At 42.4% G+C, this 25429-nt stretch overlaps 1 protein-coding gene across 2 annotated transcripts in view; it reads left to right on the top strand.

Annotated features, from left to right (window-relative positions):
- The window catches only part of LAMA4 (laminin subunit alpha 4), a 74127-nt gene that overhangs the window by 18753 nt on the left and 29945 nt on the right, over positions 1–25429 (top strand). For both annotated transcript variants that reach the window (XR_014524757.1, XM_083497745.1), the window contains exons 2-11: positions 2913–3014; positions 4855–4979; positions 8033–8113; positions 8904–9118; positions 12008–12103; positions 14716–14867; positions 18242–18352; positions 22263–22374; positions 23504–23671; positions 24493–24686. Coding sequence is in view for 1 of the 2 variants with exons in the window: in XM_083497745.1 (XP_083353871.1) it covers positions 2913–3014; positions 4855–4979; positions 8033–8113; positions 8904–9118; positions 12008–12103; positions 14716–14867; positions 18242–18352; positions 22263–22374; positions 23504–23671; positions 24493–24686 (1356 nt within the window). In the remaining variant the exon portion in view is untranslated. The remainder of the gene's footprint in view (positions 1–2912; positions 3015–4854; positions 4980–8032; positions 8114–8903; positions 9119–12007; positions 12104–14715; positions 14868–18241; positions 18353–22262; positions 22375–23503; positions 23672–24492; positions 24687–25429) is intronic.

Raw genomic sequence — 25429 nt, 5'->3', positions numbered from 1 at the left:
AAGTAATCCCACTGAACTGAATGGAGCCATTCAAGCCCAGGATAAAACACAGTACTGCCAGAGCGCTCAGCCCTTCCTCTGGATGTGTGCTGGAACTTCTGTAAGTTAGACCCACCTTTCATTTTGAGTGCAACAAGCCAAGAGTAAACAAAAACAGCACTACTGCAATCAGTTGGTGTTTTCAGATAGTATGGTTGGGAGTAGAAGTTCAATTCACTTCACATTTAAAGGCAAACTTACCTTTCTGGTAGTATATATAATTTGCATATCTAGTAATTCTTTGGGACTTTTCTCACCATGCTTAAGTAGATCTGAACTGAAGTTTCTCAGACTACATTCTCCTGAGAAAATGTTTGAATTTTTTCTCTTTTTTCTACTCCCCCCTCCCAAAAAAGGTTGCTTTGCATCCCCCCCCCCAAGTATTTTCCACCATTTTTTAAAAATTGTGATGGCTGCCATTTTCTTCCCACAGTGCCCCAGAATGAGGCCAAATCACTTGCTGCTGCAGCAGCAAAAAATAAATAAATAAATAAAGGCAAAAGACATAGGAAAGGAAGGAAGAAGCTATGCTACTGCCACTTGTAATGGGGAATCTGATAGGGCAGGGATAGTCAGTGTGGTGATGTCTAGATGCTGTTGAACTTCAACTCCCATCAGCCCCAGCCCTTGTAGCCAATAATCAGGGATGATGGGCATCACATTGGCTACCCCTTTGTTAGGCCATAAGGCACTGTTAATCCTTTGTCACACTTTGCTTTTCTTAAAAAAAAGAAGAACTTTCCAGTTCACACACATCCTGTTTTAGACTGGTTTGCTTTGTTTCTGCTTTGACCATGACACTTCCTTTCCTTTCCTTTTCATATCATGTTTTGTTATCTCTGCGCTGACAGCTTTACGCTATGCCATTAATACTGGCTAATGCAGGATAAAGAAGCTAAAAGGGAAGAGGAAGTAATATCACTTATTGTTTGATTTAGGCATAGCAAAATGCCCAAAGGAAGACAACAATCATTTCTTTGGCATTATGGGACTGCAGATGTATTCTGTCTTCAAAAAAAAAAAATATGCAGGTGTCAAAACAACTTAAAATATGTTTCTGGGATTAGTAAAACAACTGTTGAATAAACATGCTTTCTCATTTGTAGACTGGAAAAGAATCCCAACCCCCCGGGCTTGAACCGACCTCCAGAGCCAATAAGTGTTTTAATCCTAAAGAAACAATTGAAATACAGGCTTGATATTTCAGCCCACCAACTGTTTCCAAAGTTCAGATACAGGCCAGGGAATGGAGAGGTGGGTTAATTGTTGTCCATGCAATGAAGAAAGCCAAGGGCAGTTTGCCAGATTGATTCCTTTCCAGACCTTCATACACACACCAATCAGTTATTTTATGCACCAAGGAACATTAAGTAATGCAAATCATTCGGCCAGCCAGATGCTCTGATGATGAGCTTTTTTAGTACTAGAGGCGTAATGGAACATCACTGGTTTGTCTCAAGAAATAAAGACAAAGATAATGACGATAGCAGCCTTAGAGAAAGATAGCATTCTGGACCTGATATTCAGAACTCAATATGCTTCAACAGAACTCTTCTGCTTTCATCCGTTGCAAGGAAAGAGCCATGCTCCTTGTGGTCAGTAGTCAACGCAACAACATCAAGAACAGGTCTGGGGAATCTGTGGCCCTCCATATATTGTTGGACTACTGCTCCCATCATCCATGGCCATCACGCATCCTGACTGGGACTAATGGGAATTAGACTGTGTACACATTACCAACTTAAATGACAACAGGGTGGCTCTTTTTCTCAATTTCAATTAAAGCTTGTTTGGAGTGGGGGTGATGATCAAAGTACAGTATTTCATAAGAAATGGCAGGATAGATATGGATTGTGGTGCACGTTGTATGTATACTGCTTCCCAAACCAGCAATCGGAGCACACTAGATGCAGAGTAAACAGGAGTGTGTACACAGCCTAAAACTACAATAACATCTGGAAGACCACATGCTCCCCATTCCTGATATACAAAGAGAGAGAAAGAGAGCTGATAATTTGTATGTATTATCCTAAACTGCTCTATGCCTGTATTCATGGGTTTTATTGGTTATCACATAATGTCACCGCCCAACTCCTGAAGTCAGTTCTTCCCCTGATATTTTCCTTCACAACCTTCTAAACTATAAACGTCATCTGAAAGCTCTTATTAATGGATACAAATAGCCTACATTCAGATTAGCTCTGCACCCCTGGCTTGTCACTTTCCATATCTTCTCCATTGTATCCTTATTTACATGATACTGAATCTGAAAGCCTGTTAATCTTCTCACTAAGTGGTCACGGAAGTACAAAAATGTCTATTATCTGAAGCTCTGTTATCTGAAATGACCAGTAATAAAGGTCTACTAGAGGCCTGGCTGGTAAAATCCAGGGCACACCCTACCTCATTTCTTTCACTTGTAAACCTCCTCACAAGTCTCCTCTTCTCTGCCCTCCCCGCAGCACCAGCTCAACCATCTGTTCCTCCATCACCCATCTCTGCAGCTTAGTGATAAGAGCACCTGCTTTGTGTGTAGAAGGTCCCAAGTTCAATCCAGAGCATCTCCAAGTAGGCCGGGGAGTATCTGCTCCCTGAAACCTTGGAGTGCCACTGTCAGCCAGTGTAGACAATAATAAGCTAGATGGACCAATGCTCTCACTCAATATAAAGCTGCTTCCTATGTGTTTATGTTGTTGGCCTGCCTTGTAGTTCCTATAGCCAAAGGGTTACAAAAATGCAAGGTTGTTTTAACAACAAAAGCAACACACACACACACACACACACACACACACACTCCCCAAAACCCTTAATAACCTGTGTAAAACCTCAATCATGTATGCGTACTGAATGTTTTTCTTGCATTTGTGTTGCAGAGATGCCAGGAAGGGTTTTTCCGAACTTACTCAGGAGACTGCAGCCCATGTGAGTGCAACAACAATGCATACAAGTGCCTTGATGGATCTGGTGTTTGTCTGGTAAGTAGCCTTTTCTGGTTACTTGTAGCACAATCCTAGCCATGTCTACTTAGAATTAAGACCTACTGAATGCAGTGAGGCTAAGTCCCAAGTAAGTGGATGCATATTTTGTCAAAAGTAATAATGAATGGTATCCGGACTGAAAAGGCAGATCATTAACAGGCCTTCCTCAGTTCTTGATAAAACCTTGTACTTGCTCTCTGCCTGAGGCTGAACAAATAGAGCTGGTGAAGTGACACAGGTGGGACTCTAGCCCCGTCCCTCCCCCTCTCCAATGCAGCAACCCACTGTGTTGGAATGCCAAGAGAGCAATAGAAGCTACCTCAGTGGCTGCTACTGATTGCACCTGAAGAAAGCAGGCTAGCTTAGGGAATGGCAGGCAGGCATTCTCCAATACATTGTCACTTCTTCACACTCTCCGGTTTCTGGTGCCTGAGGCAGTTGCTTTGCTCTACTTAATGTTGGGTTGACCCTGATTCACACAGATAATTGAGCTTTGTCACAGGAGTTTTGTCACTGTACTGCCTTTAGCAGCAATAGGTACAGGTGTCACACAGCTATTAGTTGGAAGGCTTGAACATGACACTCAGGGAACATTTGTGGCATGGATACGTATTACAGTAGCAAACACATAAAATTCTGCCCTGCGCTTTCAAATGACTAAAATGCAAAGTAATGTATAAAGTCTCTACAAACTGCAAATAAGTTCTTTAAAAAAATACTAAAAGCTTTCACTAAAGGTAAAGGACCCCGGATGGTTACGGTAAGTTCAGTCAAAGGTGACTATGAGGTGTGGCACTCATCTTGCTTTTCAGGCCAAGGGAGCCAGCATTTGTCCACAGGCAGCTTTCTGGGTCATGTAGCCAGCATGACTAAACCACTACTGGTGCACAGAGGATCGTGAGAAGTGCCAGAGCTCATGGAAACGCCATTTACCTTCCCACTGCAGCAGTACCTAATTATCTACTTGCACTGGGATGCTTTCAAACTGCTAGGTTGGCAGAAGCTGGGTCAGAGCAACGGGAGCTCACCCCGTGGCACAGATTCGAACTGCAAACCTTCCAATCGGCAAGCCCAAGAGGCTCAGTTGTTTAGACCACAGCACTACCCGCATTCCCTTATCACTAAACCATGTTGCTTTGTTGAAATTAGAGTGTTTTAAAAAGATCATTTTCTTCTCTTTCATTTTCTGAAGGCTGCAACAATGTTATGCACCACTCTGTTAAGAATAATGAATATGCAAATCCTTAATAAAGTGAATAACACCAACCTTTCAATCACTGCTAACCTGCAGTTTTCACTGAGACTCCCTTTCAATCATTATTTTACAAAGAAGGACCAGACTTCTCATACCAATATGCATCCTCTTTGAAATGTAATAATAATTGTAGGTTCACCGGAATACACATCAGTGACCAGTCTTGAATGAGGAAGTATCAATAAAAGGGATTGTTTATTTTGAGTATATCCAGCCATGGACAATTCTGAATGCTAACAACTTCTTTTACTGTAGGAGATACAAAAGTTGTACAGAGTGAGTCAGAACTGCCTCCAGATATACGCCTCCAGAGATAGCCTTGCTCTTGTAGGCTGTTTTGTCAAAAAATTATTTGGCAGTCTAGCATTACTGTTCAAAAGATCTCCATTGGCACTGCACTGCCAATTCCAAGCCCTTTCAGTTTACTCAGTCGATTCCTGGAAGGTTTTGGTAAAGGGCAGAAAGTCTTCTCATTCTGCTTGCCAAGGACGTTTATTTTAATGCTTTCTGCTAGGCATGAATTCAAAGTTCCTTCCTTTGCTGTTCACAAGTGTCCTCCTCCTTCTTTCTATTTAATTGCAGGATTGTCAAAGAAACACAACTGGAGACCACTGTGAACAATGTCCAGATGGCTACCTGGGAGATGTCACCAGAGGAGCACCCAGCTTCTGCCAACCTTGCCCTTGTCCCTTGCCACTGGTTGCCAAGTATGCTCAATTGATTTATGTTATTGGTTCCAGCAGCTGTTCTCCCTGCTGCTAAGTCCATGAGACTTTCTAAGGGAAGGGAGAAATGACAAAAGAACAAGTAATTTTGACCTATTTGCTTTTACTGTCAGCTTGGGAAAATGCAATAGCTTTTCCTTTTTTTATTATTATTACTTCCCCAGTCACGCCGGCAATTCCAGCAAGCACACAAAGAAGTACAATGCATTTTATTATCTCTGAATCCCCTTTTCTTTTTAAACTTTGAACTATGTGATGGCTTGTAAATTGGCATTGCTGATAGGCAGGGGATCAGATGCACAGCTTTGACATGTCTAATCCCTCCAGTTTGGACTCCTGTCCAAACACAACTGGTGGGCGCCATTTTGAGCCCTGTTGAGATATGACATCGGCTGGTTCCCCATTTACCTCTTTAGTAGAATTTAGTAGATTCAGTCCTCACCCACTCCAGTGAAAGAGCATGTGGAGAAGGGATAAGGAAGATCCCTGCATAAGTCATTGGATTGCTGCTACCTATCAGAGTAGACAATTCTGTAACAGATGGACCAATGTTCTAGTGACCTAAAATAAAAGCACCCCTGCTTCTCATAGGTATATGTTACTTACAGCAAATCTCCATAATTAGAGCATGGGCATAGCATGATGCATGCATTCACCAAAAGCAGTGGAAGATACATAAAGCTGTATGCATGAATGACAGAATCTATGTAGTCTCTGAATGGTTAATATGCACATTTGCTGGTAATTCTGGGCAATTCTATTGCTTTAATATATTCATATCCACTTATCACTGTTTCATATTATTGTGCAGTATGGCTGGTTATGCAGATACTCTATAAAATTAGCCTTGCTATGCAATGGTAAGGCCTGTCCCTGACCTTCACACATTCACTACATTGTGTGTACCACCCATTGGGAGCCTTGCAAAATACAAGGTTCCGCAAACAGCAAAAACATTTATTACAGTGGTGAAGCTGCTTTTCAGCAATATATCAAGTCTAGCACATCAGAAGCCCTTGGTCTTTATGTGGCATGCCAATGCACATAAGGCTACCTACAGCAAGCTCTTGATAAATCCTTGTTCCTGCCTCCTGCCTGGAGCTGAAAAAACAGAGGATTTGTCAGCTCGGCAGAGACAGATGAGGAATTGCATGCAAATGGATGCTGCACACACAATTCCTTTCCGCAGTGTAGCTGTTGGGGCTACACACTTGTACATCAGCTGACTGTGGCAGAGTCTTGGATACAGTCCTTCATGGAGGTTAAGTCTATCAGTGGATATGGATCATGGTGGCTATCTTCCACCTTCACCTAGGAAACTGGGGCAATTGGCAGGCCCCCAGCTGGCCCCAGCCCACCGGTCAGTGTGCCGGGCGATCTCCAATCCTTGGTACAGCATCAGCGACCCGAGTTTCAGAAGCTAGGTCATGCTACTCAGCAGAGTAAACGCTACGCAACAGAAGTGGCAGGAGAAGTTGTGTGAGCATATTTACAAGCAGTTTATTCAGCATACAGCAGGACAAAAGGAAAACACGTCCAATCTCCTTCGTGTCCAAGCAAGACGGTATAAGCAAAAGCTATACACAAATAGAAGTTCCCAGCAAGCTGTGCTGGAGTGTAAACAGACATGTGACATGCAACAATTCCACACGTCTGTTCTTAAGGTGGAACGGAATATCTCAACAGGAGGCAGCTGCTGGGAGTGCTTAGAGTGTTGTTGTGCTCAGGTCTTTTTTCAGGCTTCCCAGTAAAAACAGGATGCTAAACAAGATGGACCATTGGCCTGATCCTGTAGGCTTGTTTTATGTCCCCCTGTAATCCCTTCCCAGAAAATGGTGGGTTTTCCGTTTTTTAGAAGGGACCTATATGCTGAGCTACAACTACTCCACATGTTCTGTTTCATCACAGCTTAATGGCTTCTCTTCAAAACAAGACTTTCTCTGATAGTAAGAAGTTAAGCAAAACACCCAATTTCTGTCTGCCATTACAAGGGATAGGATTTTAGACTTATTAACTTGTAATTAAAAAAGAGTATTTAAAAAAGAGAGAGCCTAGTTCTCTGGTCAGTTAACTGGGTTTGTAAAGGGTTAAATTATTATAATGATTTATTTCCCTTTCTTCATCCCTTTGTTTTATATGGCGAGGGAAATGGAAGCAGAATCAGATTTCATACCTTGAAAGTGTGAGAGGAGATAGGGCTTGCTCTTCTGCTTGCAACAAAGGAACGAGCCCCATGAATAACATGCCAATGGGTTTAGGAAGTCTGACAAATACTGTATCAAAAGCTCTAAGATGGCAGATTCATTATATACACAGTTGTTCTTGGGATTCATCTCTGTGGATTTTATTTCAATATTTTTGTCTGGCCAAACAATTTCCATCCATATCTGATATCCTGGGAACTTGTGGAAGAGTTCTCATTAAAAAGAGCTATCATTTGTTTGGAACAACTGGATACCAGCTGCTCCAAACCCTTGCAAATGTGCTTAGGTTTTTTATTCACTTGGAATTGTAAGACCACTTTATTATTATTATTATTGGTTTTTTGTAATGAAACCTCCTTTTAAAGGCTCAGGAATACTTTTGGCCTGTTACTGTGTCCCAAAGAGCGGTTTCTTAAGAAATTAACCCATTCATGGGGAAAATATCTAAAGCTCTGTTGGGATGGTGTCATTGAAATGTTACAGAAGGAAGTGTATGAGTATTGTTTTTCACAAAAATTGCAAACTGAAAACCTCAAATCTCACTGATGCTATAAATGTCTCCAAACAAGGCAAATAAATGCACTCATTTTAACTCTGGAGAATAATTTCGTAGAAAAGCAGATGAAAAAACTCAATGTAAGCCAGAATCCTTGATACTTTTTTTCATTCGTAAGGGAAACAATACACAGACCACATTCTTTCCTTGCCTTCTGATGATTGACTGATCACAACAGTTCTTTTTTAAAAAAACACACAAAACCCACTCCAAAATATTTTAGTGGATGGTGGCATAACCCATAATCTCTGATTTATTTTTTTATGTATGCTTAGCTTTGCAGTTTCCTGTTACAGAAAAAATGGAGTGGTACGCTGTATGTGCAAAGAAAATTATGCAGGGCCAAACTGTGAAAGGTAAGTACGTTTTCAGGTGCAAATGTTAAGGAATCTTTGTGCCATTTATCTTGACAATATATATTTGGTTTTACAGATACAGATTTTATATTCCCTCCCAGCTTTAAATGGGCAAAGAAAGTCTTTTTTTAAAAAATAATATTTATTAATAATTTCAAAATTACAGAAAAGAAAGAAAAAAAATTAAAACAACACTACAATACATAGAAAAAAAACAAGACATAAAAACCAATGCAACAATACAGCAAAAAGATAAAAAAGAAGAAGAAAAGACACAAATCCCATATTACATATCTTTAACTTCCATTTGCTTGTTTCATTGACCTCCTCACACCTCCCTTTTTGTATTCTAGTTTGATTGATTATTTCAGCAAATTCTTTCCATCTTTCTCAATTTTTACTAAATAATTTATCTTGACAATTTAACCTATTAATTAACTCAACAAATCCTTTCCATCCTTTCCCCATATTCTGTTATTCAAATTACCTTAAGTTATTTAACCTTATCTTACCAAAAAATACTTTAGAGCTTAACCTATCAGGTTCCATCAGTCTCCAAGGGTGGACCATCTGGACAGGTCCAGAATCCCTGCAGGGGAGAATGGCCACCAATCCAAAATTTACCAGATCATGATCAGACCTTGACAATTGGGTGCACAGCACTTCCCTGTCTTCAGACCGCCCCTCACCTTACATTGATTTTGTTGACTTGACCACAGAGAATGCCCCCAAGCAAATGAGTTAACAAGACATTGCCATTAATTATTGCTGAATTTGTGTTTCCTTCCAGGTGTGCTCCAGGTTACTATGGAAATCCCTTGGTGATTGGCAGTTCCTGTAAAAAATGTGACTGCAGTGGCAATTCCGATCCTAACCTGATCTTTGAGGATTGTGATGAAGTGACAGGCCAGTGTCGCAACTGCATGCGCAACACTACAGGGTTCAACTGTGAACTATGTGCTCCTGGCTATTATGGGGATGCCAGAAATGCTAAAATATGCACAGGTATTTGCTATGTTCATATTAAGCCCATTCATTGGTTTGGGGCCAGAGATCTTTCTATTATTGCCAGTCTGCTTTTTGCGGGTTTATAGAAAGGAAGTTGGCTAATGCTGCTGTGACTGAATGGAAAATTATTCTCCTCAATCTCTTGGCAGCTTTCAGTACTATCAGCTATGGTATCCTTCCAAAATGGCTGTCTGAGGTTCTGTTAACAGGGGTTTCCTCAGATTGAATGGATGGAGTGCAACCTATTCTGGATGGATTTGCGCCATGTCACACCCTGAAGAAGCAGGTGCAGAGCTGGCGAGTGCTTCTGGATCCCTTACTGTCCTTGGAGGTGCCTCTGTGTTGCAGAGTGCCTTCTGTCACTTGTGGATGGTAGCGGAGACTCTTATCTGGGTGTGGATAGCCTTGCTGCAGTTACACATTGGTAACTTATAGGTTAGATTACTGCAATGCAGTATATGTGGAGCTGCCTCTGAAGATGGCTCGGAAATTGCAGCTAGTGCAGAACTCAGGAGTCCAGTTGCTGACTAGGCCCAAGCCAGAAAGAACATGGATTCTGGCTTAACTGCATTGGCTACCAGTTGATTAATATGCCCTATAAAGCCTTGTATTGTTTTTGACCCCAACACCTTCCCCCATATGAACCTACTTGGACATCAGAGGGTCTGCAGAGGGTGATAATGCAAGAGTGACCCCAAGCAGTGGCTGCCCATTGCCTGGGAATGCTCTCCCCAAGGAGGCTTGCCTGGCTCCAACATTGGTTTAATTTTAGGCCTGTTCTTAGTGTTCACCTTTTAGCTGGATGGGAAAGGATATTGTTATTGATTCTTGGTCCATGTACATTTTAGTATGGTTTTATTGCTTTTGTCCATTTTATTGTATATTTATCTTATATGTCACTTTGATAATTTTTAATGGATATATTTAATTAATACTACTGCTGTTATTACAGTCATACCTTGGAAGTTGAATGGAATCCATTCCGGAAGTCCGTTCGACTTCCAAAACGTTTGGAAACCAAAGTGTGGCTTCTGATTGGCTGCAGGAAGCCCTGGACATTCGGCTTCCAAAAAGAATTCGAAAACCAGAACTTCCGGGTTTCGATCATTCGGGAGCCGAAACATATGAGTACCAAGGCATTCAACAACCAATGTACAACTGTACAATGTACAATGTACAACGATGTCATTATTTATGCATTTTTAAGATCCAAGCAAAACCTGCCTATGGGTAAACATGGGGCAAGCTAGATTGGAGTAGCCCTCCCAACCCCACAAGCCCACAAGCTGTTTCTAGGTTGTTGGTTTTTGTTTTGTTTTTTAAAAGCACTTACTGGGTCTAATGGGTGACGTGGGTGGCGCTGTGGTCTAAACCACTGAGCCTCTTGGGCTTGCCAATCAGAAGGTCGGCAGTTCGAATCCCCACAACAGGGTGAGTTCCCCTTGCTTGGTCCCAGCTCCTGCCAACCTAGCAGTTCGAAAGCACTCCAAAAAGTGCAAGGTACCGCTCCGGTGGAAAGGTAAACAGCGTTGCCGTGCACTGCTCTGGTTACAGTGTTCCGTTGCGCCAGAAGCGGCTTAGTCATGCTGGCCACATGACCCGGAAAAACTGTCTGTGGGCAAACACCGGCTCCCTTGGCCTATAGAGAAAGATGAGCATGCAACCCCAGAGTCGTCTGAGACTAGACTTTGCTGTCAGGGGTCCTTTACCTTTAGGTCTAATGACTTACAAGGTCTAATGGCACATCTAGGCTGGCCCTAGCAATGCCTTTGCAAAACTTAAAAGAATGGCACAGAGAAAAAATCTTCCCATGTTATTTACTCCCACATCTAATACTTAGAGACCTGTAGCCTTGGATGTTTCATTTTGGTGTTGTGGCTAATAACCAGTGAAATACACCAATCACTGCTTTGGAGCTACTTTCAGGTAGAGGCTTCTTTTCTCTTTTTGCCACATTAGCTGCCCCACTTTTTGTGTCATTGCAAGTAAGGCAGACTAATATGCTCACGTTGCTAACCATAAAAGGCTTCTGTCTGCTTTTCAGTGTTTCATTAGCCATGCAGTGTATACATTACATGTCTTTAAAACAAACTACCCCTGGGAACAAAGCTAATTTTAGAAGCCATAATAAGATGAAATGGCCAGAAGGTTTTAACGTACTCTGAAAATGCAAACTTTAGAAGAGCACAGAATTTCTAAGTGGTAGGTGATGTACTGTGGTTCTTAATCTCTGCAGTAATAAATAACAATTCAAGCAGTGAGAGATTTAAAGAACCGTTATTTTACTTCAGTCATGTATAGCAGTAATATGTGCAATTATAACAGAAAACATACAGAGACATTCCATTTAAGATCTGCCTCCACCTTCTCTGTTGTAGGTCATTAGGACTGTGCTTTATCATTTTATCACTCAAATGTGGTAAAGAAATGCTAAATGGCATTGTTATTACGCGGCAAAACACCTTTGGAATTCTGATTTTAAATTTATTCCTCATAAGTAATGTATTTAATGTTACTTAGTTACTTTGAATAGAAATTATTCAGCTGCTGCGTATAGCAGTTTGAATTTTTTAACAGTTCGGTTTTTTATGAGCAAACGAAAGCACGTCAGTTTGGCAGAGATCAAAATATCACATGGGGGCAGTAGCTATGCATGAGAGGCTGAGAACCGGAAACAGCTCCCAGGAAAGAAGACCGCGTAGAGCTATGAAAATACTGAAAAAGGGGACTCCATGTGAATGGTAGATGAAGACAATGTAAATTCAAGGAAAGGATCAGAAGGGGTGGGGAACCAAGAAGGGGCTAAGAAGAGAAGTTAAGCATTTGGTTGTAGGTTTCCAGTTTTAAACAATTACTATAAAATTCTCTCTCTCTCTCCTTTCCTAGCATGCAATTGCAGAGGAGGACCTTGTGACCGTCAAACAGGGCAATGCCTAGCAGAACCTCCAATATCTCCTCCAGTCACAGATTGCCCAGTAATCAGTAAGAATAGCAATTATATGAAACATTGGCTGCGCTGTCAACGTCCTCCAGCTTCCCCCTTTCCAGAGCATCTGTATCTTGAAGACATACATTGAGGGTTATGGTCTGATTATGTGATTATGCTTATTTCCCTCTGTCCTTGTCCTCCACCCTAAAGAAAAAGATTATGCTAGTGATGCTAGTGACCAGTACTGAGGCAGCCATGAAAACATATCTGAAATAATGTTCAGTAGTGGTGTGGGAGAAAGAGCCAGGACAGCAAATTAGTACTTGGGCCTGTGGTGAATTTAATACTTATCCCAGCCCATTATTTACCATGTGGCACACATTAGTCCTACCCTCCAATCATGTGGCTACTCATTTTGGGGCTGGTCATTCTGAAAAAGGCAGGAAGCTTCTCTGTCCAGTAAAAGTCCTGACAGGCCAAATACAGCCTCTTGTATCAAGGATACCAGGAAAGGAGTCAAGAATCAAGCAGGCCTTCTAAACACAATTATTTTTATTTTTATTTTGCTACATATGCTTCATATGAAGCTATTCATAATTTTAATAATAATAATAATAATAATAATAATAATAGCAGCAGCATATCTACAATAACCTTCACTTGTTAGCCACTGCACTGACTTTGAACCTCAGTGCTCCTCAGCATACAAAACACAGTCCATTGTGGTTATACTGACTGCCCTTAACTCTAAAAACAAAGACTTGATTCAGTGATACGATGACACAGTTGCTTCTAATGGCAGTGCTGCTTAGAATGAAACATGTAATAATTGGTGGGGTGAGGGATTCCAGAGTAATTTGGAAACCCAGTTCATACATTATCTGGAGCCTTTGCACAGAAGTGGAGCATTGTGTTCCCCACATGTCCTGTTGGACAGGGGATACCAAGCTCCTGGAGGGAGGCACAGATTTGGATGCAGCAGGCCCTGCACTGAATTCCATGGATCAGAGGCAGCAGCAGCTGCTGCCACAACCCCACTGTACCCCTTTGCCGTGTTTGGTATCTTCTGTTTGGTCATATCCACAAGGCTATACCTTAATATCTATGAGGTCAGTGATGTCAGAGCAAAATACTATTGCTTAGGCTACAGCAGGGAATGTTGTTGTTTAGTCGTTTAGTCGTGTCCGACTCTTCGTGACCCCATGGACCAGAGCACGCCAGGCACTTGTGTCCTCCACTGCCTCCCGCAGTTTGATCAAACTCATGCTGGTAGCTTCAAGAACACCATCCAACCATCTCATTCTCTGTCTTCCCCTTCTCCTTGTGCCCTCCATCTTTCCCAACATCAGGGTCTTTTCCAGGTAGTCTTCTCTTCTCATGAGGTGGCCAAAGTATTGGAGCCTCAGCTTCACGATCTGTCCTTCCAGTGAGCACTCAGGGCTGATTTCCTTCAGAATGGAGAGGTTTGATCTTCTTGCAGTCCATGGGACTCTCAAGAGTCTCTTCCAGCACCATAATTCAAAAGCATCAATTCTTCGGCGATCAGCCTTCTTTATGGTCCAGCTCTCACTTCCATACATCACTACTGGGAAAACCATGGCTTTTACTATACGGACCTTTGTTGGCAAGGTGATGTCTCAGCAGGGAATAGACTGTCTAAGCATCACTGAGGCCAAATAAAAAAATAGGCACAGGGTTTAATTTGAGCTCTAACCCAGAATCTTTCTTTTTTTCAGTGCCAGGGTTCAGCCTTGGAACACATGTGTGCAGTTATGAAGCAGAGTTTGCATTTGTGTGTGTGCAGTTCCCTTTTTAATAATGCCCACCCCTAATATATTTTGGAGTAAAGAACAGTAATTCAGGCAGAGCAATCCTATTTTTGTCAGAATGCCAACATCAGTGAAACAAAGACTGCTGAAGTTTCAGACTGCACTTAGGAGGCTCCTAAGGTTGAACCCCTCAGAGAAGGAAACCCAAAACATCTTTTGTCTGCAGGGAAGCCCATACAGGGGACATAGTATTGTGCCCTTCATTAGAGTCTGTATGGCTTCTGAGCAACTCTAAGCCTGGCACTTCTTTTAGAAATTAAGTCCTGAATATGTCTTTAGCTAGGGGGCGCAGGGGATGCAGCTTTTTCTACATATTTTTATGGCAATTTGGGGGGGGGCAAATACATTTTTCACAAAATTACATACAGACATATTCTGCATAACATGACATAATATAAAAAGTGTGTCTATGAAATCACTCTTTAATAGCTAAAATTGTTTCTTTTGTAGAAAACCTGCTTAGGGGTTAAGCTATTTTCCTCTTCTTGCCTGGTATAGTGGACAGTTTCTATATTATGCTAAATCTTGATATTTATTTGGATAGAGTTGTGAGAACGTGGCAGATTACAATGGGTACTGCCTTTCAAAATGCAAAACAATATTGCTATATGGGATTACAAGTGAGGAGATCTTGACAACATAATGAATTGGTTATCCTTATTTGTAGCTTTTCTCTCATCCTCTTGGAACTGTCTTTTCTAATTTCAATTTTATCTTCACAACTGGAAAAGCTAATAGAAACTTCCTTTTTCCAAGAGAAATTAGTGGATTTCAAGATTCCAGCAGGAATGTATTCCCCATTCAACTGCCCATATCTCATTTCATTTCATTGCCAGGTTGTGACAAATGCATTTGGGATTTGACTGATGATATTGGCTTGGCAGTTCGGTCCATTGACGAAAGCAAAGCTACCCTGCAGAGCATCTCCACTGGGGTTGCTGTTCACAGACACTTGAATGACCTCAACTCCACTACTTATGTGCTGAAGGTACCAGTTATACCTTATTTGGTTGTGTCTCTGCTTTTCCTTCAGCATTAATATACTGCAGAAAGGTCAGAGTCAAAGTAGATGTGGTGCAATTAAAAACAGCCATAGAGGGACGCCTCAAATCAAGACTGAGGAAGGAAGTTAATCCTTCCACTTGCTGGCATGTTCCTATTTTAAATTGACATTCCCTGAAGCTATGGCTGCCCTGTCTAGGGACAGGGGTGCAGGGACAGACCCTCCAAGTGTCCCTATTTTCCAGGGACAGTCTGGTTTTACAGGTGTCCCAGTTTCTGATTTGATCCCAAAATGCCCTGCTTTTCCTTAGGATGTCCCTATTTCCATCAGAAAAATGTTGGAGGGTATGGAGTTGTGCCACCCCTGAGCCATCTGAAGGCAGCCCTCTATAGGGAAGTTTTTTAATGTTTTGTTATGTTTATATATATGTTGGAAGCTGCTCAGAGTGGCTGGGGCAACCCAGTCAGATGGACAGGATATCAGTAGTAAAATTATTATTATGGAATAGGGTGTCCCTATTTTCACCAGAGAAATCTTGGAGGGTATGCAGGGATACAGATATAAATATGGGTAAGGGCTGTGCATCCTGATTGAAATGCATCTAAGGTCTGAGTATTGTTCTCAGATGCATGTTCATCACTCTGTGCCTCAGGCCGAGCCCACCCATGAGGCAGGTGAAACCATGGGTGGCAGAAGCTCCTGAGGCAGCAGTGCCATGAACACCCTGCCTGTCCTGCAACCTCTGCCAGTGGCAGAGAAGTGGCACTGGAAATCAGTGCTGATGCCAGTGCCGCTTGTCCACTGCCGGCAGAGGTAGTGGGGAATGCTTCCCATTCACCACAGGCAGCAAAATGAGATGTTCTGGCCCTGCCATGCCTGCAACATGATACTTTACACATGTGAACAGGCCATCCAAAACCTATCACCACTGTTTTCCATGCAGTCAGTTCTCACATTCTGCTTTCAGTCTTGAAGTGTTTGAATAATTAAGTGTTATAAACTCAGACGGTAGTCATGTGCATGAGTGAATTGTGTAGTGAGGTGTAGTCTGTGAGGTGTAGTGGTTGGAGTGCCATCTTGGGGGAAATGTGGGATAAAATGTTACTATAGAGCAGCATGTTGTTGTTGTTTAGTCGTGTCTGACTCTTCGTGACCCCCTGGACCAGAGCACGCCAGGCACTCCTGTCTTCCACTGCCTCCCGCAGTTTGGTCAAACTCATGCTGGTAGCTTTGAGAACACTGTCCAACCATCTCGTCCTCTGTTGTCCCCTTCTCCTTGTGCCCTCCATCTTTCCCAACATCAGGGTCTTTTCCAGGGAGTCTTCTCTTCTCATGAGGTGGCCAAAGTATTGGAGCCTCAGCTTCAGCATCTGTCCTTCCAGTGAGCATAGAGCAGCATAGGCTGCTGTAGTACTCTGCGCAAAGAGAAAGAAGATAAGTTAATGAATTGGAACTAAGAACATAGGAGCTGACAGGCTCAGGCCAACGGCCCATCTCGTCCAGCTTGCTTTTGCCGCAGTGGCCAAACAGTTGTCTGTGGGAAACATGCAAGCAGCACATGAACACAACAGCACTTTCCCCACCTGTGTTTTCCAGCAACTGGTTTTTGAAGCATTACCTGCTGCAGTACCAATGAGGAAAAAAGTAGAACAAGTTGGGGGGGGACTGTGAATGAGAGAGGGGAATTACCTCCATTAGATATATAAAAGAGGTTCATAAGCAAGATGGTAGGTGTGTGTGGAGGTTGGCTCTTGCCACATCCTTCTCACTCTAGCACTCAAGTGTTCCCTTGATTGACAGCCAGACCATGCATATCTGTGGGCCTTGACCAAGGCTGAAAGGTGTTCTTATTACCTCCTGAATGCCCTATTCCTTTTGGTACTTCCCAGAGCCATTTTCCATCACAGCAGGAAGACAGTTGTTTTCCCTCACATCTAAGAACAGAAAAAGGGGCATTGGACCTAAAGTATAAGAAGCTATACAGTTTAGTGATCAATTTTTTTAAAATCCTGTAACCCAATGGTAAGAATAGCAAGTTCAAATTCCTGCTTAAATTTGGGGGTTATGTTCTGTTTGTGTGCTGCTCCCCGCAGCAGACAAGAGCAGTGCACACGCAAAAGGTAGCAACGCATTTGTCAGGGGTTTAGGAGCAGAGGCACGGGCAAGGGAGGAAACAGAGAGCGAAGGGGAGGAGGCAGAAGAAAAGATGAGTGATGACGACGACCCGAGATCTCCTAGTCTTTCCAGTGAATCAGAGGATTCACAGAAGGGAGCACCAGTGGCCAGGGCAAGGGGGGAGTCTAGGGGGGCACCCCAGGAAGATAGAGCCAGAGGGGACTCAGGGGAGAGCAGCTGGAAATCGGGACCAGCGTCACCGCCAGGAAGCAGGGAAGAGGAAAGGAGCCAGGGGGGAAGCGCTGGCAGCTCACCACAGGAGGGAGGGCATGAGTCAGGAGTGGCCACACCTCCATCGGGGAGCGAAGAAACGGTTAAGAGGAAAGTGGAAGGTTGGGCGCGCGCGCCAAGTTCAAATGCAGAGGAAGGCGGCGCAGTAAGCAGCCCCGAAAGGGAACCAGGTCCTAAAGCCCGGCGCAAGGAGGCAGGAGGGTCCGGGTCAGCGTCAGAAGAATCCCGGAAGGAAGAAGCCCCGGGGGGTAGAGGGACCCAGAGGAGGACAGTCAGGCGGAAAAGGTGGAGCAAGGCTAGGATATTAAGTTGGTGCACACGGGGCGGAGACTCAGACGGAGCTTCGCCGACCTAGCTACTAGACGTAGAGTTGCGCGCAGCAGCGTGAGAATGGAAACTGTAATTCAATAAAGACTTTTACTTAATGATCGCTGGCTAGCGTGATCCTCCGTGAGCTAGGATCTTCAAGCAGCTCTGACAGCATTGAACTTTAGTAACTCTATACTCATGCTCCCATACCCCATAACAACAAAAAGTGTCAGGCCCCCTGGCCACTTTGCACTGGGATGGTATGCAGAGTGGCATGTATGGTATGGAAAGAACAAACAAGTCCAGACCAGGAATGTGAATCCTCCCTCAGACAATAGGACAAATTGCCTGGGAATCTATGCAATTGTCCTCAATAGACATTTTTAATAAAGCACTAAACAAACATCTGTCAGTGACGATTTAGAGCTAGTAACTCCAGCCTCACTGCAGTAGGTCAGCCTAGCTGCCCCATGAGGTCCTTCGAGCACTGTGATTCTATGACATTCACTAAATACTTCATCAGTGTGCTATTTTGATGATGTTCATTTAAAAAAATTGAGGGAATTGGCTTTCACCTGTACTGAATGAAGAGGCTTCGTTAAAAACAACTCAGACAACCCTTGTGTTTTGTTTTGCTTTATTAGGAAGAATTGTCAGAAAAGGATAACCATTCTCTGCTGAGGAAGAGCCAGATTGATAATGCTACGATTGAAATGACAGAGCTGCTGAAGGAAATCAACGCACTTGATGAAAAGGTTTGCTTGCCATTTTGTGGTTTCATTTCCTTTGATGAAAAGGCCTGTTATAAAGCTTGTTAATTCTATGGAAGTTATTGTGAACTTCATTGGGTAGTAAGGTGGATTAATGCTACATCTTTGGATAGACCTGAGGGACAAGGGTTAACAAATTCCACAGGGGCAGCCATATTCATCTCTTACAGCAAAAAAGGCAGAATCCTGTGGCATCTTAAGGTCTCACAAATTTTATTATGGCATAAGCTTTCATGGAACCCATTTGCATCAGATGTATTAAGTGTGATCCTCAGTAATCAGGTATTTTAAACTTTTTTTAAAGTTTCAGACACACAAAATATACAATATAAAACCTCACTGTAGTCAGAACTCAAAAACATGAGTCCCTGCCCCAGCAGCCAATGACCCTCCCTCAGCCCATCCCCAGAGAGCTTCATGTCATCAGCACATCAAAAGCATATTCCTAGTACTTGGTTAACAGCAGGAACAGACAAGTAATCAGGTATTTACACGTGAATGTAAATGGGAAAACTGTTCAGGTTGTGGTTATGTGTCAACTGGATGCAGAAAATGCAGTCTGTGACAATTGTGTTTTTTTCACATTTATGATCAAATAGGTTGCATCAGATGCAGATACAGAGTTAGTTATTTCCACTGGAGGTCTCTGAATATTCCCCCTTTTTCTTGTGTAAATGGGGATGAAGCATTTCTGATTATAAACTGGAACATTTTGGGAATGGGTAGGAAATTTCCTATTGCCTTGCTGCCAGGCCATCAAAGAGTATTTGATGATTCCCACACTGGTGCAATCTACCCTTATGAGTCCTAGGAGCTCAATGAATTACTAAAGAATTATTTAATTTTGCATAACACAAAACACATTTTTTATTATTATTTTTAAAATGTATGTGCATGGGGAGGCGATGAGGGAGGGGAGAAATGTTCACATGAAGAAAAAAGTTTGGCATAATAGTATGGGTTTGTCCCCAAAACATACATAAAATATATCTTAATGTGGGGCTCCATTTATGAGGGGCCCATGCTTCAGTTGCAGAACATATACTTTACATCAGATGTGGTGAACTGGTGGCTCTCCAGAAGTTGTTGAACTCCAAGTCCCATCAGCCCCAACCAGCATAGCCAATGATCACCTGAAGGGCCACAGCTTTTCTTCTCCAGCATTAAATGCATAAGGTCCCAGTTTCAACCCCTGACATGGTCAGTTAAAAAGTTTTGATGGACTCCTGTTTGAACCCTGAATCCTCAGGCTAGGACAGAACTAGGTGAACAAGTAGCATGAGGCAAGTAGCATAAGGTGAACCTGACATAAGGCAGCTTCCTATACATCCTGCTTGTCTGTTATTCACTTGGTGCTCCTTTTTTTCCCCTAATGGAAATATGGCATGCCTACTTCAAATTCTAATTTAAACTGATTACAGTAATAAAGATAAATGACATTCCGTTGCTTTTCTTTCTCTTTTGGATATTTCAAGCTATGGGTGCTGTGCATGGAAGTTTTCGTAGCATTTCCATTAGCACAAAAATACACTTCAAAGTCTTCCCCGAGCTTGTCAATTATCAGCATTAATCGTTTACACAGTAAGTAAAGGTAAAGGTAAAGGTACCCCTGCCCGTACGGGCCAGTCTTGACAGACTCTAGGGTTGTGCGCTCATCTCACTCTAGAGGCCATGAGCCAGCGCTGTCCGCAGACACGTGGCCAGCGTGACAAGCTGCATCTGGCGAGCCAGCGCAGCACACGGAACGCCGTTTACCTTCCCGCTAGTAAGTGGTCCCTATTTATCTACTTGCACCCAGGGGTGCTTTCAAACTGCTAGGTTGGCAGGCGCTGGGACCGAGCGACGGGAGCGCATCCCACCGCGGGGATTCGAACCGCCGACCTTTCGATCGGCAAGTCCTAGGCGCTGAGGCTTTTACCCACAGCGCCACCCGCGTAAGTAGCAGGCGCTTAAATAAGGATCATAATTTTCTGGTAGGGATGAGCTGATCAGGCATCTTTTGTGGATCACGAAGGGTCAGTATGAGTGGAATTATATTTGTGGTGCAAAAGGCACAGCAGTACAGCTCCTACCTGAAGAACCTGCTGCCCTCCAGATAGTCTTGGACTCCCATTAGCCAGCATCAGGAATGTTTTGATTTGTAGTCTAGTAACATATGAAGGGTCACAAGTTCCCCAGTCCTGTTGTACTTGTTGTATCACATCAGATGTTCTCAATCATATAATCTCTGTGTTGGAGCTGAAGAACCACCCCAGTCAAGGTCTGCATACTCTTGGTCAAAGGCTGTACACACACAGTTCACACACACACACACCACTAAGCCCCTTCACTCACATCACATTCTCACATACACACCACATATGCCACAAATTCAGTTACAAATGCATGCAGCACAGTTAGAAAGAGACACCTTAGTGGGTTTCCTTTGGCCTATAGTCTGGAAGCTCCCCATCCCTAGACTATGGGGTAGCTGTTGAAATAAAAACAATACATGTTACATGTGATCACACACACACATACCTTTATTATTATTTTGCTTTACTGGATGTGCCTAACACACTGGAAAAGAAGCTTTTCTTTCCTGTATTCTGTATTTCTCATTATAGCAAATACGTTAGTGTATAGTGCTGTTGTTTGGTGCAATATAGATTTATTTATTTCCCCAGCTATACTGTTCCTGTAAATTTCTTTTTTGGAACAGATCCAGAAACATGATACCCATTTTGATAATTCTATCAAAAGAATGGATTTTTTTAATTAAAAAAAAAGCTCTTCTAAGTAGAGTATGGCTGGAAATTCCAAGGTCTAAAATAAGCCTGGGCAATCTGTGGCCCCCTACATGAAGCAAATAGTCTGATTTCATCAGAGTGGCAAGGAGGGAAAAAGCAAAGGGAAATGGGATTGCAGAGAGAGAGAGAAGGGAACTGCAGAAAGAGCAAGAAAGGGGGGCTGCCCCACTCCCTCTGACTCTGAACATGTCGACTGCCAGTATACGGCCTCTGACAGACCACTTATGAGGGAATGCAGCCCTTAACATAAAAACCCTCTAAAAGCAGGTTCCCATAAGCACAGCATTAACAGGAAGAAATTCGGGTCTTCGATCCTACACCAACAAATGTGTTTTAACTGTACATTTCAGTATCAGGAGAGGACACAAGGGAGAAGATTCGTTCACATGATTTGAGGAAGTGGCTATGTGATCTTAGACTCATTTTTTTCCAACTGGTTGAAAGCGCCACCTGGTGCTTCAGCAAGCAAAGCACTGATTTGCAAAAGAAGGTGACACACTGAGTCATGTTATATGGCAAAACTAGACACTACATGCCATGCGGACATGTGTATGTTTTTTTAAAAAGCCTAATGACTTAAAAGAAAATCAAAATTAACATGAGAAGGGGAATGGGGAACAATTTTTCCTGTTCACCGTTTTTCTAATCTACTTTTCCACACACACCTACATCTCCTCCTTTTCCAAATTGCCTCCTTCAGAAGCTGCTTATTAAAAAAATCATCAAGATAATGTTGCATATGTAGTTGCCAAATATTTTGTGCAGAAAATTTGCTCAGATATAAATCCCACTATCTTCAATGAAACTTCTTTCCTAGGGAAGTTTGCATAAGGATCAGCTTCGGCTTCAGAGTTGGATCAGATAAGTGACGGTTTGAGTGCAGCAAATGACACTGAAATGTGGAGCAGGTTTCCAAAGCCTGCATTGTAAATACCAACCACCTAATGAGATGCAGCTCTTTTCTTCCAACATTGCCAAATATCATTTATACGCTCAATAGACCTTCCTGCACTCATCAGACAGATTTTGCTTACACTGGTCAGACCTGCACATGCCTGGAGATTGAAAAGAAAATCTAATATTGCAATTGCATGGTTTATTCCTAGGGAAATCAAGAATCCAGCAAAGGCCAATTGATACAGAAGGAAACCATGAAGAGCATTGACCGTGCTGCTGTTCTTGTGGAGGCACTTGGAAATATGATAGATAATATCCAAGGTAAATCTGTGTTTTGTCTTGGTTCATCTAATTGGCGAGAACAAAATGGCAAGACTGCCAATGGGCAACTGTCATCGCAGGAGCAATACAAGTGTGGGAGACGTAATCGGGCTTTCTTGTACCTCCCCAATACATTTTTGTGCTGAGAGAAGGAAAATAGCTGTGCAAGCTACACATTGGTCTCACAGTTGCTCCTACCAGCTGTGCGGATGAGTGTCGAGTGAGGTTTCCTGTGTGTATTGAAACAATACATTCAATTTCCTGTGTAAGAGCAGTGATAATGTGGCTACAGTGAGGGTGTAGCAGGAAGTGAAAAGGCTCCCTATTCTGATGCCAATCAGCAGTCTACCAGAATGTTGTGGTTTGTTACTTTCAAACATGGGGGGAAATGCCCAAGTCCTGTCTAGACAACTCTTAGCAAACTTAAGTATTTTGACTGAGATCTTTGAGATCATTATGTCTACGTAGCCATCAAAATACCAGTTGTTGGTCCCCCCCCCCCAACATTTATTATTACTTTATCAGAATACAAACAGGAGAACTAGCTCTGAGTTTCTGAAAGAATAGCACAGTCATTTGGGCTGAAAAAGAAACGACCTGCAAAAAAGAATTTAGAGCTGTTTTCCATTTGTAACCAAATTCAATAGATGTTGAATTATTAAATCTTCCTGCTGCCCTGGGACTTATAAAACTGCTATTTATTCATATTAGCTTATTGATCAAGAGAGATAGCCTAAATGTAGCCTCCTGAAATCATTGCAACTTTGTACAAAAGAGGCACAAGTTTCATTCCACTGGTGTATCGTGAGGTGTTTGCTACTAACTACAAATTCTGCATAATCCAGTGTTCTTATAAATGCAGGTTTGCAATTCTAGAAAACAAGTTGTTACCAACAAATGATTTTTGCAACTGTCCACAAGACTGTTTCTACAATACAGAGAAAGAGAACCACATGGGCACAAGAGTTGGGTACCCTGAAGGACCTCAGGGGGAAGGGACTATAAACATATCAATAAAGATATGAAACATGCAGGGTCTTGTCAGAAACCCATGATTCAAGGGGGCCTGTGTAGTTAGTTGTTCAATCACAATTCATTATTGCTATATCTGCCTGGGGTTTCTTCACAGAAGTCAGCAGCAAGGTGGAATACTATGGCATTGAACATGACCTGAGGCCTGAGGATATCATTCAGAAGCTCAAGGCAGCAGAAGAGATGGTGAAGGACATCAAACGTCGCAAGCCATTCACTATTCAGATACCACTTGCGTATGAAGAATCTGATGCAGCACAAGAGTGTGAGTTTTCCTTCTGTCAAGATAGTGTAATGTGGCATTCGAAAACTGCAGTTGCATACTGAAATACATACTCACAGATCTTTATGAGTGTCAGGCATGATGGCACCAATTAATTCAAAATCATGTGCAATTCATATAAAAGAGTACAGCCGTACCTTGGATCCCAAACGCCCTGGAACTCGGACGCTTTGGTTCCCAAATGCCACAAACCTGGAAGTGATTATTCTGGTTTGCAAACATTATTTTGGAACCTGAATGTCTGACGGAGCTTCCGCGGCTTCTGATTGGTTGCAGGAGCTTCAAAGTTCACACTTTTCTGAATTTTGCAATGCAATTCTCCAGCCATATAATGTGTACAATAATGTAAAGTGCATATAAAAGCATATAGTCATCAAAATAATATTCAAAAATGCATTCTATGGGGGGGTTCTGCAAAAATGTGTACATTAGGCAAAATTGCATTCAGAATATATAGAAATAGAAATACTTTATTGTCACTGTACCACTTTACAGTGAGATAAAACGAGCCCGCCTTCCCCCCACAATCTCTCAATCCTTGTTACACTCTGTGTGCTATCGTACGACCACCAACCCCAAACATAGTTTATTAGGATAAATTTACCCTGAAATGCTAACAAATTTTTACAATTAAAAAAATAGTAATTACAAACAGATATGGAAATGTGAAGAACTGAACTGAAATGAGAAAATGAAAGAAATTGGCAACAGTTTGTTCATCCCTAACCATGTGTGGCTAAACTTGCTGCAGAAACCAAGAGTAAGGCCATTCACAATGGTTAACCAGCTTTATCTTCTCTTAGTGCTAAAAGAAGTAGAAAAGTGGAGACAGACGTACAATGAAACCAGATCTCTGATTCCTGTCGTTTTGGACCAGCTTGGGGACTACAACACCAAGCTTGCAGATTTGCAGAAGGCCCTGGACCAGGCTGTTGATGACATTAAGAAAGCAGAAGCTAGAAATAAAGAAAGCACCGCCACGTTCCGAAGGCAGGAGGTACCGTGCAGTATATTGCACTGTGAATCTGTGAAGAACATTCCCCTCCTCCTGCCCTGATTAGGATAGTGGAAAGAGAGGATGGTGATTTCAGGAACTGCTTCCTTTCCCAGCATGATTCCAAAATCTGCTCCAGAGGTTGGAGTAAACCACAGAGCAGATTTAAGGGTCACGCAGGGGGCATGTGGACAGAGGGGAGGGAGGGGAAGTACAGCTAGAGGTCCTTGCACTGGTGGAACTGTTTAGCTGGATGCTGCCCTATGCGTTTTGTTGCTGCCATGTTTGGCTGCAGAAAAGATCATATACAAAATGGGTTTCTCTTGATATGAAATTTACAAAGCCCTGGCTATAAATGTGCATTCTTTGCCCTGGTATTTGAAAATTGAAGAACAGATTTTGGTGTCCTTCCTGTAAGGTGTTGTAAGGTATCATTTTTGTATTGTGTTTATTGTGTTTTCACATGATGTAACCTGCCCTGGGACTTTCTGGTTAAGGGTGAGTAAGTAAAACTACTATTGCTACTACTGTACTACAATGAGGCCAGTAACAACTCAGGAAAATACACCATCTACCTTTCTTCCCAATCCATTGCTTTTTCAATATGCTTTTTTTATATTTCAAGTCTTTTCTCAGAAATTGCCTAAGACATATTAACTGTTTCAAGTCTTGTTTCAGAAAGTCGTGTGTGTTGCTCTTGGCAGCGTTACTGAATGACTAAAAACAGACTGTGCAAAAGTGACCTG

Source organism: Podarcis liolepis (genome assembly GCF_965112155.1).
Source record: "Podarcis liolepis genome assembly, chromosome: 3".
NCBI lineage: Eukaryota > Metazoa > Chordata > Lepidosauria > Squamata > Lacertidae > Podarcis > Podarcis liolepis.
Note: the sequence above shows the minus strand (reverse complement) of the source record. Positions and strands in the feature narration are given on the sequence as shown.